The sequence below is a fragment of the Suricata suricatta genome, chromosome 3 (genome assembly GCF_006229205.1).
Source record: "Suricata suricatta isolate VVHF042 chromosome 3, meerkat_22Aug2017_6uvM2_HiC, whole genome shotgun sequence".
Taxonomy (NCBI): Eukaryota; Metazoa; Chordata; class Mammalia; order Carnivora; family Herpestidae; genus Suricata; species Suricata suricatta.
In genome coordinates this window covers 123,779,959-123,792,749 of record NC_043702.1, presented here as the reverse complement: position 1 = coordinate 123,792,749, position 12,791 = coordinate 123,779,959, and the positions used below count along the sequence as shown (strand labels likewise).

Here is a 12,791-nt window from a genome sequence, read left to right as displayed (position 1 = left end):
GCGGCGCGCAGGGCAAGGGGGCGGCGGCGCGCCGGCTGCCTCGCTCGGGACTGCGGGCGGCCGGGCCCTGCGCGAGAGCACGAGGGAGGGGGAGGCCGGGGGAGGGGGAAGGGGTGGGGAGCGGGGGAGGGAAGCCGGCGATCAGGGTTTAAATTTAGACGCAAATCTAAACAGATACTGTCCCCTCCCAGGGCAGGACTCGGGCGAGGGAGCCGCGACTCCATTAATCTGCCCAAACATGGGGATGGGACAGCCGCCTGGCCCCTCTTCCTCGAGAGGTTTCCGCAGGACCCCTTGGTCTTTGCCCCGGTCCTAGTCCTTCTCAACCTCGCCCTCCTTTCATATGCTTGTTTCTGGCCCTGAAAGTTAGGTATTTTACTCCTTTCTTCTCCCCTCTTTTCTGTTTCTTTTACGTGCATCCTTATTGCTTTATTCTTCTCCCCCCCTTAAAAAACTACTGTATTCATGTCATACCTGGGTTTCCTGGCGTTCTTGCGTGGGAACAAGAGGGTTGAAGAGGCGTCTGTGTTCTCTCCTAGCCCCGGACGGAGCTATTCCAACGCTCAGGGTGGAACCGACAGGACTGGCCTTTCCTATTTCCATCTCTTTTCCTTTCCACGTGCACTGTCACTTTTTCAGGAAACCGCTATCAATCTATCCATCTCTCCTCAGTGTATAAAGCGGCTTGGGGGGTGGGGTGGGGAGGAAGGACAAGAAATCCAAGCAAAGAATTTCAGGTTCCCTGTAACAGGAAATCTTTTTCTCTTCCCCTGATTTGACGGATGCTTTGGATTCTGTGGGAATTTCAGCTCCCCCAAGCTGCTTCCTAAAGGGCCTTTTCCATGTTGCTATTAAGAAGAGTAAAGGGCAAGATCCTGAACATCCGGATTCCCAGAAGACCCGGCCTAGCAGCCCTCCCCCAACGCTGTCCCAGCCCTCTGGGCAGGGAAGAGGCTGGAAGAGGAGGCTGCAAGGGAGGGATGTGGGCCCGGAATCTGCAGGAAGTTCTCTCTCTACTACCAGCTTGTATACTGGCCACCAACCCTAGCTAGGTGCCCCTTCTGGATCCCTCCTCCCAGGACAGAGAGAAAAGGGGACACACATGCAAGGATTGTGAGTGGAAGGGTATTGGCTGGCAGGGAGGGATGCCTCCTGTTCTGTGGCATCCGCCTGCCCCGCCCCCATGACCAAGGCCTCACCAGGGGCCCTCCGGACAGGGAAGGCCCTCTTCAGAGGCCCTGTGAAGGGAAATATATGGAGAATCCCATAAAGGAAACAAGGGGAGAGTTTGCTTACACTAGGGAGAGCTGCCTTGATTCTGCTATTCATCCCAACACCATCTCGGGTCTTTCAGGCTGTTTTGATTGCTACTTTGGGTACCAGCCTTAGAAGCATGCCCTTCTTCCTATCATAGAACCTTCTAAAGCCTGACTTTCTAAAAACACTAACAGCCCTAATGCCAATGTATGTTCTAGTTCATCAAACTGAATGGAACGACAGGGGCCCAATGAGAGGGTCTCCTGCCCCCAGGAATTAATGGTGAGTCCCCTCCCCATATCAGCCACACAGCTACAGAGGTGAGGACTCTGGGGCAGGATTGGCAGCAGGAAAGGAAATTTCCTGGTATCTTACAATGCATACTTGTGACTATGATTGTTTTCCTTTCTTCCTTTTAAAGGAGCAGGGCTGAGCTGATGATAGGAACATAGTCTCTTAACATGTCTTCTAACCCTGACTCATGGCACCTTTTTCTCTCCGCCTCCATCTTGTCAGTCCTCCTTTCGACTCAGAAAGGGAGCTGAAGGGACTGCCCCGGCACAGCTTTCTGGCTTCAAAACAGGAGGACGGAAGTGCCTACACAAAGGAAACCGTTAGGCCCAGATAGCATCTCAGCCACCCAAGGTAACTTGCAGCTGCACCCCACGCTCTGCTCGGGCCTTCCCATGCCCAGTGAGAATCCATGCCTCACAGTGCCAACCAGCTGGGCCTCCGCCCCGCTCTGGGGTCTCCAGACCTGCGGAGTGGAAAGCTGCTCCAGCTCTGGGCCCTAGGCAGAGACCTGCCCTGGAGGCAGGGATGGAAAACGGGGAGAGAGGTGAAAAGGGGAAGGATAGCCTGGAAACCAGTGTCAGCAGCCAGAGTAGGTGTGTGGGGTGTGTGTCCCCCTTCTGTTCCCCTCCTGCCCTTCTGGAAGATCCCAGAAGCCTGAGTGCAGATAGCCCAGCTGGTAAACACTCTGCTTTTGCTGGGTCACCTGGGATTGTGACTTGCTGCCCTATGGGCTGGGATGAGGTGACAGCCTAAGGGGAAGGGAAAGTGGCTCTGAGGGAGTGGTTCCCCCCTCTCTCTGGGGGGCTGGCTGTCTCATCAGGACCCACTTCCTTTACTTTCTCCCACGCCCCTTCACACAGCCTTGCAGTCTGAAGCAGCCAAGCAGTAAATAAAGGGCAGTGGAGAATGAAGAACAAAAAACAGTAGAGACACAGCCAGGGCCGGGGATCTGCGTGCAGTGGAGCCCATATCACCTTAGGCAGCCGTATGCACACTGCAGGCCCTCAGGGGATATTTGGTGAATGAGTGGATAAACGAATAAATGAAACAAATTAGTAGAGTCTTTGTCTTGAAAGCAAAGACAAAGCCTTTTCCATAGATAGGTCTCCAAAGGGAGAAAAGATCATTGAAGGCCATGAGAAGTTAGGAGGTAACTTAATTAGTTTTTGAGCAGAATTGTCAAGAGCTCAATCAATCAGCTCTTAGTAAGTGGCCACACTGTGCTGCTGATGGTCCGTTTTTAAAATGAAGAGTGAGAAGGGGCAACCTGGCTGGCTCGGTTGAAAGAGCATGCGACTCTTGATCTCGGGGTCATGAGTTCAAGCCCCACGTTGGGTGTAGAGATTACTTAAATAAATAAACCTTTAAAAAAATTAAGAGCGAGAAACAAAGTAAATATTCTTTCATGACTGCAAATAATTAACTTTCAAAATATATATATACTTTAGCCCTAAATTCAGGGGATGTGGCAAAAACAAAACAACTCATTCTGCTGTAAGTGACAGAGTTGAAAACATTGACATGAAAGCATAAAGACTTAGAGTTTTTATGTGTTTGTGGAGTGGCAATGGAGGGTTTCCCAGAGGAAGGTGGTGGCTGTTTTTCATGTGTGAGTGGTACACTGAGGAAGAAGGCAGCTGGGTAGCAATGGAGCCACAGGGAAGATGTTGAAGTGTGTGGAGAACAGTCAGCCGGGCTGGAAACCCCATGAAGGCTTTTGACTGGCCCTTTGGGGTCAGGAGATTGGCTACACAAGGAAACTGAGCAAATCATTTGATGTATTGAGGCCAGTGGGAGCCAAGTTTCTCAGTGATGGTGAAGGGAAGTACAACTATGCAAGGGGTCAGGTGGGGGGGACTAGAATGAACTAGAACGGACTAGAATGAACTCTGGTGCTGGATTGGAATGGCAGGTATTGGTGTGAAGTCATGGTTTTCAGTCTGTAGATAGCAATATGTATACACACATGCGTAGATTTCTTAGTTTGAGTCACTGAGAGCACCTAGGAGCAGTGACACCCCAGTAGCAATCAGTGCACGCAGAGCCCAGGTCTTGCTTTCTAAATACCTTTCTCCACTAAAGGAGCAGGGGCTCCTTGGAGAAAACAGCTTATGACAGGACTAGGGCAGATAAAGAACAAGATGAGTCTGGAACTTCTTGTTGTGACAGAAAATATGGAAGTTCTCACTGAGTGACAAAGAGACATTAAAAGGACACAGAAGCCTGCTTGCAGCAGTTCCCACTGGTAATATCAGGATAATTTTGGGATGATATAAGGATCAAAAGCAATAATGATAGCAATGAAGTATAACCTATGGAATAAATATATAGTTGGTGAGTGCTTGGGTGGCTCAGTTGGGTAAGCGTCTGGCTCCTGGTATCAGCTCCGGTTACAATCTCAGGATCGTGAGTCAGATCCCTGCATCGGGCTCTGTGCTGAACACAGAGCCTGCTTGGGATTTTCTCTCTGTCCCTCCCCCCATTTTCTTTTTCTCTCTCTTTCTCCAAATAAATAAACTTGAAAAAATAAAAGAAATTCATTGGTCCAAACTGATATAAAGAAAAAGAAGAGAAAGTTCTTACTGCACAATACCAATGAACAAATGTAAAACAAAGTTTAAAAGAAAACTGGCATATAATCATCATACTTATAATTTTAGGTAAGAAACACTATTGGGTGTTAAATCTAGTGGGTAAAAATGAGATGAGAAGGGGCACCTGGGTGGGTCAGTCAGTTGGGCATCTGGCTTCAGCTCAGGTCATGATCTCATGGTTTGTGGGCTCGAGCCCCGCATCCGGGTCTGTGCTGACAGCTCAGAGCCTGGAGCCCGTTTTCAGATTCTGTGTTTCCCTTTCTCTCTGACCCTCCCCTGCTCACGCTGTCTCCCTCTCTCTCTCTCAAAAACAAATAAAACATTAAAAAAAATGAGATGAGGAATGGGGTTTTACATGATTTAAGATCTCCCCTAGAAGTTACGCATTAAATTACAAAGGGGAGAAAGTAACTTTATAGGGAACAAACCTAACAGACACCAGCTGAATCAAGTGATCAAAGTAAACATGGCCAACAATGGGACAACCTGATGTCACATGCTACCTGACGATATACAATAGGAACATACTGTCGCTTCTGTGATAGTCTTGTCAAAGTGCATAAAGCAAATCTAATCATGAGGAAACGTTGCAGAAGTTACATAGGAAGCCATTCCTCAAAGTGACGGGTCTGTAACCTCCCAGCACAGCAAGGGGAAGGGGCCTAGGCTGAAGGAGATGGAAGTCACGTGACCACTAGTTCCATGTGTCCTTCTGGGTTGGGCCCTTTGACTATGAAGTCCATTAAAGAGTTATTGTATACACATGTATCAAATCACAGCAACATACACTTAGAGTATCTTACAGTGTTATTAGTCAATTATACCTCAGTAAAACTAAAAAAAGAGAAATTATGATTGGCAAAACTGTAAGGAATCCTGAGTGAAGGATATGTGGGGTCTTTGTATTAATCTTACAGCTTTTCTCAATGTTTAAAATTATTTCAAACTGAAGAAATGAAGAACAAAGGTGGTAGGGGAAGAATTGAGTTGTCCTATTTCTTTGATTTCAGCTGACTTCCTATCCAGTCCCTCCATGGTCTGTTCCTCCCCACTCACCCTGACTCCAGACATTCACAGGGGGTCCAGGGATCTGCTGCCCCCCACGTGGAGAGAGGCAACAGGCAGAGAACACCCTGTTCTCTGGCGTGACAGAAGAGGGAGACAGGAAGGGGGAGATTATCCAAGTCTTTCTTTCTACGGATAGCTTTGTGTGGTTGCGGTAACCACGTGCATCTTTATGATTTTGGAGGACTTACAGAAGGAATCGATCTCTTTTTCTTCATCTCACTTCACACACAGACACACACACAGGCCGACAGACACACAGACACACCTGTAGAAAACCATGGCTTCCAAAACCAGACATGTAACTTCTGCGACACGCCCCTGCAAACTCATCCTCCCCCGCTTCCCAGTTGCACTTAGAGGCACACACCCAAGTGTCACATGATCTACTGCAGACCTGCACCATTCGCAGAAACTCAAGGTGTCCTCAGGGCAGAAATGCAGTTTTCCCCAATACTACAAAAGGAGAATGCATACCACTTTGGTTTTAACATTCTTCTGGCCAGAAATTGGTTTGGAGAGAAATAAGTGAGGATATTTTGGGTAATGAGCTAAAAGGGGAAATCTTTATGCTTTCTGATAAAGAAACACATCGGAAGAGAAGCTCTGTGAATATAGGGAGTTTTCCTACCTAATGTTACGCCTGGGCGTGCAGCAATCATTTTGCTACTATGAGGCAAAACTGGGAAGAGCTGGAGCTTTACTCCAGGAAGACAGAGTTTTTGGTTTCTTTATTGGTCCATGTATATTCCATGTACCTAAATCAAGGCCAGGCACAAATAGGCATTCAGTAAATGTTCATTGAATAAGGAGCCCAATGACTGTCCAGACGCTGGTCTGATCAGGTCTAGAGGGACTGGCCCCTGGATTTCTTGTTAATGTGAAGTAATAAATTTCTTTGCAGTTTAAGCCATTGAAGCAATATTTTGTTATAGCTGAAAGCGTCCAGGCGATTCAGATAGACACAAACTTAGAAGAAGACAAAATCAGGCCTATATACCAGCACAGGGAAAGGAGTTCCTCAAAAAAGAAGTTCAGCAGAGATGTGGAGAAAGAGACTGGCATGGACTGGCAGAGAGAGAAACACACACATACAGAGATAAAAAGAGATGGGAGAAAAGGAGGCAAAAAAAAAGTGGGAAACCTGGCTAATGCCTATTAGAGAAGAAAAAAAATAGATTGAATGAATGAGATTAATCACTGCCAGAATCTGGAGTGTGTTAATATTTATCTGCGTTTTGGGCGGCAGGTATAGATAATCTTTTATCTTTCCTTATTTTCTTTTTTTTTTTTTAGCATTTATTCATTTTTGAGAGTCAGAGAGAGACAGCATGCATGGGGGAGACGCAGAGAGAGAGAGAGGGAGACACAGAATCTGAAGCAGGCTCCAGGCTCTGAGCAGTCAGCAAAGAACCTGACATGGGGCTTGAACTCATGGACCACGAGATCAGGACCTGAGCTGAAGTTGGGTGCACCTAGGTGCCACTTTTCTTATTCTTATAAAGAAAAAGGACAGATTTCTTCTAGCAAAAAAAGTGGGTGATATGTACAGAATTAAAAGTATGTTTTCCTAGAATAATTGCATATCACAATTTCTTTTAGGATATTGTTAGTAACGGTAAGTGCTGAGGTAGTTTTGCTGATAAAAGCGTTTACTGATATGAATCAGTATCTTGGATTGGGCAGGAGCTTGTCCAAAGCTGGAGGTTACCCATATGGCCTTAAAATAAATACCTGCAACAATTCTACACTAATGAAGTAGAACAGGTCGTGAGCAAGAAGAGACCCAAGTCCCACCTACCACTCATCCCCTTCGCTTTTTTTACACGACAACAGGCAAAGAATGAAGTGGAAAGCTGTCTGCACACAGGTGCTCATTTTTCAACCCCAGCAAAGCACACATTTGCAAAAATCTACTAAAAACCTACAGCTGCACCTGTTAGTTCCTTTTTTCCTCTTGTGGTGGTCTCACTATGCCTCCATTTGCTCAGGACAGAAACATGGGGATCATTCTTGATTGTTCCTTCACCTCTACCAACCAGGTGCTACAATTCGGGCTCTGAAACATCCTGCCCCACCCCCACCAGTCATCGTCACTGCCAGTTTTCATCTGGATGAGATGTCCTGGCTCGTCTCCGTGCATCTCCTAAGCGTTGCCCTGGCCCACCATCTCTCCCTGGACACCTTGCACGCTACAGACAGCAATCTTTCCAAAACGTGTAGCTCACACCCTTTCGTGACAAGGCCACGCTTGCCTCTCTGGCTTCTTCTCCGCAGAGAACCCCCAGTACTTCACACTGAAGGTGTCCTGAACTGCTTTTCAGGTCTCTGAAAGAGCTCTTTTCTCTGCCTGGAACAAGTTTCTTGCTTTGCACAAATCCGTCTTTCAGCTCTCAGTTAGGCTTCCCCCAGGAAAAAGGGCCTGACCATCCTGCCCCTCCCCCACTCCCAGACTGTCCCCCCAACCTCCTGCCCTTACCCCAGAGACATGCTTCCCACTTGCACCTCCTGCCTGTGCTGTTTATGCCGTTGGGAAGGTTGCTTTCTAATTGCCAGTTTCCTTGCTTTATCCTCTCACAGAACCTTAAGCTTAATGAAGTCACATTCCATTCTGTCTTGGTCAAAATTCTATGATCGATGCCAGATTCAGCTTTGGTGAGTAAATGCTTTGTTGGGTGAATGAGTGGACACTGGCTCCATGCAAAGGAAGTAGATAATCCATTTTGTAATTCACCTCTTGAACATTCACCTAAAAATGCAGTAAAAACACAAACCGTAGTAACATAGAGGATAGCACAGAGATTTACAAAGATCAGCATTGAAACCAGACTTCCTGGCTCCTACAGTGACCTTGATCAAGTTACTTAACCATTTTGCCCTTCTGTTTCTCCATCTGTAAATGGGGATAATAACAGAATTTACCACATAGAGCTGTCAGGAGTAAATGAGTTAATACACATGAAGTGCTTAAAATAGATGCCGTGAATGTTGAGTGTGATAAATGCCGGCTCGTTACTGACATAGTAGTAATGGGAGCAGAGCTGTACCTTGTCATGAAGAAAGGACCGTCCCCAGGGGCAGGTCTAGGTAGGCGGTGTAGCTTCCTTCCCAGCCCAAGCCCACAGACATCTCTGCGTTCCAAGCCATCCGCTTACGATTTCCACCTACTTCTTATAAAGTTCTCTGTTTGGTTACAGTCTCACGTTGGAGGAAAGATGCATCTTTATCATATTTCTCCTGATTTGTACTCTACTCAGCACTTCTTGAATATTCTAAGTTCAGATTCAATTCTGCATTTTTTTTTTTTTTGCTTGCACATGTCAAAAAAAATGGGGGGGAGATAGGGGTTTCATGTCTCAATTCTGATTTTATTTCATTCTCTTGAGCAGTGTTTCTTCATTTTGGAAACTAGCTTTAAGTTATTCTCACTTAAATAATGCATACGTTTCATGCATGGAAACTATGGGGTTTTTTTGGGCATAGTCAAGGATTTGACCTTCTCTTCTGAATGTTACCACTTATCAATCGGTTCACTTGCCCTCATCCTACTGAATAACATGGCAACTTTTAGTCCCAAAGGCTTTTCTATGATTGCCCGGTTTTGGAGTATGTCATTATTACCTTTCCTACACACATATCTCTTCACCTTTTCCTGCTTCCTGACCTGGGATGATATTCCAGACTTTTTAAGACTTTTTCATCTTGGTGTGACCAATACCATTTGGCCTTGTGAGGCCCACGCAGGGTCTCGATCTTATAAAGGGGTCATTTATCTAAAAAGGCAGTAAATAGTCAACCCTTGGATGCTTGAATCATAGGTCCTGACGAAGGCCCAGAGGCAAGAGGAAGAGGAAGAGAAAGCTGACCTTCGTCGTGCTTGGTGGAGATGGGGATGGAGGGGCTCTGAACCAAAGAACCCTGTGAGCGAACCAGGAGACTGAGGGGGCACGGAGAGGGACACAAGGACTTGCCAGACGCCAGCATGGACAAATCTTCTCAGGTTTACAGTTTCTGCCGCAACAGGGCACACATTAGCCCTTCGAGGGGGCATTATGTTTATTATCCTGGCCTCCTTATGCGGAGCCGGCTGCTCCCAGAGTTTTGTTCTGGGAGTGCTTTACACTTGGTATTTGCTTCTGCAAAATAGATGACATGTGCCTTTGGAAGCTTATTGACCTTGAGCACAGTTGTTTCTGATTTGTCTTTTTTCTTTGTTTCTGCACATGATGGGAATTATAGGCAGCAACAAAGAGAAAGACATGGGGCAAGCAGGGAGAGAGGACGACCACTCAGCTGTAGTGATTGAGGGCAGAGGGGCCACGCCAAGGGCTAGGGACCCCAGGACCCTACCTACCACCTGTGTGCTTCCTAAAGGGCAAAGTTACTTCACCACTCTCTTTCCTTGTTGGAGGATCATTTTCATCAGTCACCCATGGACGTAGTGAGGCGCTCATCATGTAAATGACTATAAATCTAAAATGAAAAAGGGCTAGGCACTAAATGTGACCCTACACAGCCCAGCTGGAGATGAACAAAGGAGGCAGATAGCCCCCAATGGAAACCCACAGGGAGATGAATGTGTCTCTGGGGAATGGTGTGGGTGGCAGTCATAGGGAGCAGGGTGGGGGTGGGAGGGGAAGGAATTTGCATCTCGTGGCTTAATCAGATCTGAAACCTAACATCCTGTTTTCTGTAGGTTGGGCACATCAGTAGCTGAAAGCCTCCTCTGACCATCGGCGGCCTCAGGAAGTGAGACTTAACAGCCTCGCAGATGGGAACCCAATTCCTGAGTGACCATGCCTGAGAGAGTGTCTGCCCGCACCCCAGCCAGGCCCCCTGCCCTCCCTCCACCACAATTCTAGAACCCCAGACCTCACCCCTCCTCTTCAGAGACTTATCAACAGGAAGTTAAATCAGCGGGAACACTCTGTCCCCTTGACAGTTTTGTTTTAATTCTGCAGCTGTGTTTAAGGCTTTGTGAACTCTCTCTCTGGCTCTGTGTCTTGGAGTCGGTCTGTCTGTCTGCCTGGTGCTTTCTTCTCACACCCATGCACCAGTCATGGTTACCATAAGACTGGTGGACCTGAATGAGAACTAGGGTTGAGAAGAAGGATGCAGGGTGGTGAGAAAGCACTTTAGGACCTGTAATAGTAGCAGTTGATGAGCTAAGGAAGGTGACTGTTTGCTTAGGGGTCGTTACTGAGGAGAAAGGAAATGTTGAGGAGGAATTCCCAAGTTGTTAGCAGGGTGCACTGTCCGTAGCCATCTCCCCTCCCCTCCCTACAGTCCCTACATCTACCTCATGTCCCAGTGAGGGCATGTCTTCTCTCCTCAATATTCTCTGGTGTCTACTCAGCAGATGCCTTACTCACACGTATTTTCACTCAGGAAGCACATGGTACACAAACGAATGAAGCTTCACTCCCTTCCTTCATCCTAGTCAGCTCATCACTTAAAAAACCACAACAGAGCTCACACATGCAACTCCATCCTACTTGGTCCTAAGGTGCTATCTCTTAATCTCTGTTGGTTGAAATTCTAATTTTTGTACACAGAACATCATTCCAAGACTCCCCAGGGAATTATTTTTTTTTCTGTCCTGGTATCTTTTCCTTCTACTGCCTCTCATTCAAGTCTAGAGGGAAAAGACCTTTCAACTCAGAGACTGGGGTCTCTAAAAGCCTCCTTGTGACTATAAAGAAAATGGTGATTATTCTTTCTCCAAATTCTTCTGCCTCAACAGACCCAAGAAAAATGCCCCCTATTCACGAGAGTAGCTGGCCCATTAAACTTACAAGTGTAAACTGCAGGGGCTGCTTTGATTTTTTTTTATTTTATTTAAACATTTCTAATGTTTATTTTTGAGAGAGAGACAGAGCACAAGTGGGGAAGGAGCAGAGAGAGACGGGGACATAGAATCCGAAGCAGGCTCCAGGCTCTGAGCTGTCAGCACAGAGCCTGCTGATGCAGGGCTCGAACCCACGAATCATGAGATCATGACCTGAGCTGAAGTCGGATGTCAGTCACTTGAAACTTCACATAGCTCATGAGACAGGTATGGTCCCATATGTCTCTGTGAAACCACCTCTAGAAAATCCATACACAGATCTGTCGTCAGTTGGCAATCTGGGCTATGATTTCAAATGCCTGCTAGTATCTGCCCACATTTTATATTTCAAAATCAGTATTTTGAATCAGAATCCTATATTTAAGAAACAAAACTATATAAAGCCCACAGTGAGTATCATACTCAGCAATGAAAAACTTGAAGATCAGGAACAAGGCAGGTTAGCCCAATCTTATTATTGGAAGTTCTAGCCGGAGCAAATAAGCAAGAAAAAGGAATAAAAGGATTCCAAATTGCAAAGAAAGAAATAAAATTATCTTTGTTCACAGATGACATGATCTTATAGGTAGATAATCCTAAAGATCCTCCCCTCCCCCCCAAAAAACTTGTTATAACTAATAATCAAACTCAGCCAAGTTTTAGGATACAAGATCAACTCACAAAAATCAGTCATATTTATTTACACTGACAAGGAACAATCCAAGAAGGAAATTAAGACAACAATCCCATTTACAATGGCATGAAAAAATAAGATACTTCAGAGTCAACTTAACCAAGGAAGTGAAAGACCTGTACACTGAAAACTACAAAACATTGCTAAAAGAAACTAAAGAAGACACAAATAAATGGAAAGACATGTGTTTGTACACTGGAAAACTTAATTTTGCTAAAATGTCCACACCACCCAAAGCTATCTACAGATTCAATACAATTTCTTTAAAATGCAATGGTTATTTTTTCAAAATAGAAAAAAAATCATAACATTCATATGGAATCTCAAATTGCCTGAATTGTACCACCCGCTGCCCACACCCCCACCAAATCTTGAAAAACAAGAACAAAGTTGGAGGCCTCACACTTCCTGCATTGAAAACATAAATGCTGCAGTAACCAAAACAGGTACTGGCATAGAGACAGACACAGAAACCGGTGGAACAGAGCAGAGAGCCCCAAATCAACTTCGTGTACATGGTCAAGTGATCTTCAGTACAGCGCCAAGACCACACAATAGGAAAGGACAGTATCTTCAACTAACACAGTGTTTGGACAACTGGGTATTCACCATGTGAATTTGATCACCAAATCAAACTTTAAAACCTCTGCTCATTAAAGGAAACAATCAACAGAGGGGAGAGGCTATCCATGGAATGGGGAGAAATAATAGCAAATTATCTATGTGATAAGGGGGTTCATATCCAGAATTTATAAAGAACTCCTACAATTCAGCAGCAGAAAGCTCCTATAACTCAACAATAAAAACCATAATAACTCAGTTAAAAAATGGGCAAAGGACTTAAATATTGACATTTCTCAAAGAGGACACACAGATGGCCAACAAGCATGTGAAGAGATGCTTAACATGACTAATCATTAGAGAAATTCAAGTTACCACCCCATGAGATAATCAGTTTACACTCATTAGGGTAGCAACTACAAAAAACACAAAACACAAAATAACAAGCAATGGCCAGGATGTGGGGAAATTGGAATCCTGTGCACTGCTGGTGGGAATG

At 45.7% G+C, this 12,791-nt stretch overlaps 1 protein-coding gene and 1 long non-coding RNA gene across 4 annotated transcripts in view; one reads left to right on the top strand and one right to left on the bottom strand.

Annotated features, from left to right (window-relative positions):
- The window catches only part of RCSD1 (RCSD domain containing 1), a 65,060-nt gene extending 64,317 nt beyond the window's left edge, over window positions 1-743 (bottom strand). The window contains exon 1 of one of the 2 annotated variants that reach the window (XM_029935084.1): window positions 475-743. In XM_029935084.1, coding sequence (XP_029790944.1) covers window positions 475-603 — 129 coding nt within the window. In that variant the 5' untranslated portion in view covers window positions 604-743. The remainder of the gene's footprint in view (window positions 1-474) is intronic. The other variant, XM_029935082.1, reaches the window with a different exon arrangement.
- The window catches only part of LOC115288085, a 17,665-nt gene extending 7,532 nt beyond the window's left edge, over window positions 1-10,133 (top strand). Inside the window, exons 1-3 of one of the 2 annotated variants that reach the window (XR_003906803.1) lie at window positions 1,295-1,902; window positions 9,029-9,210; window positions 9,907-10,133. This is a non-coding gene — a long non-coding RNA (uncharacterized LOC115288085). Of the gene's footprint in view, window positions 1-1,294; window positions 1,903-9,028; window positions 9,211-9,906 lie in introns of those variants that run through there. The other variant, XR_003906802.1, reaches the window with a different exon arrangement.
- The last annotated feature ends 2,658 nt before the right edge of the window (window positions 10,134-12,791 follow it).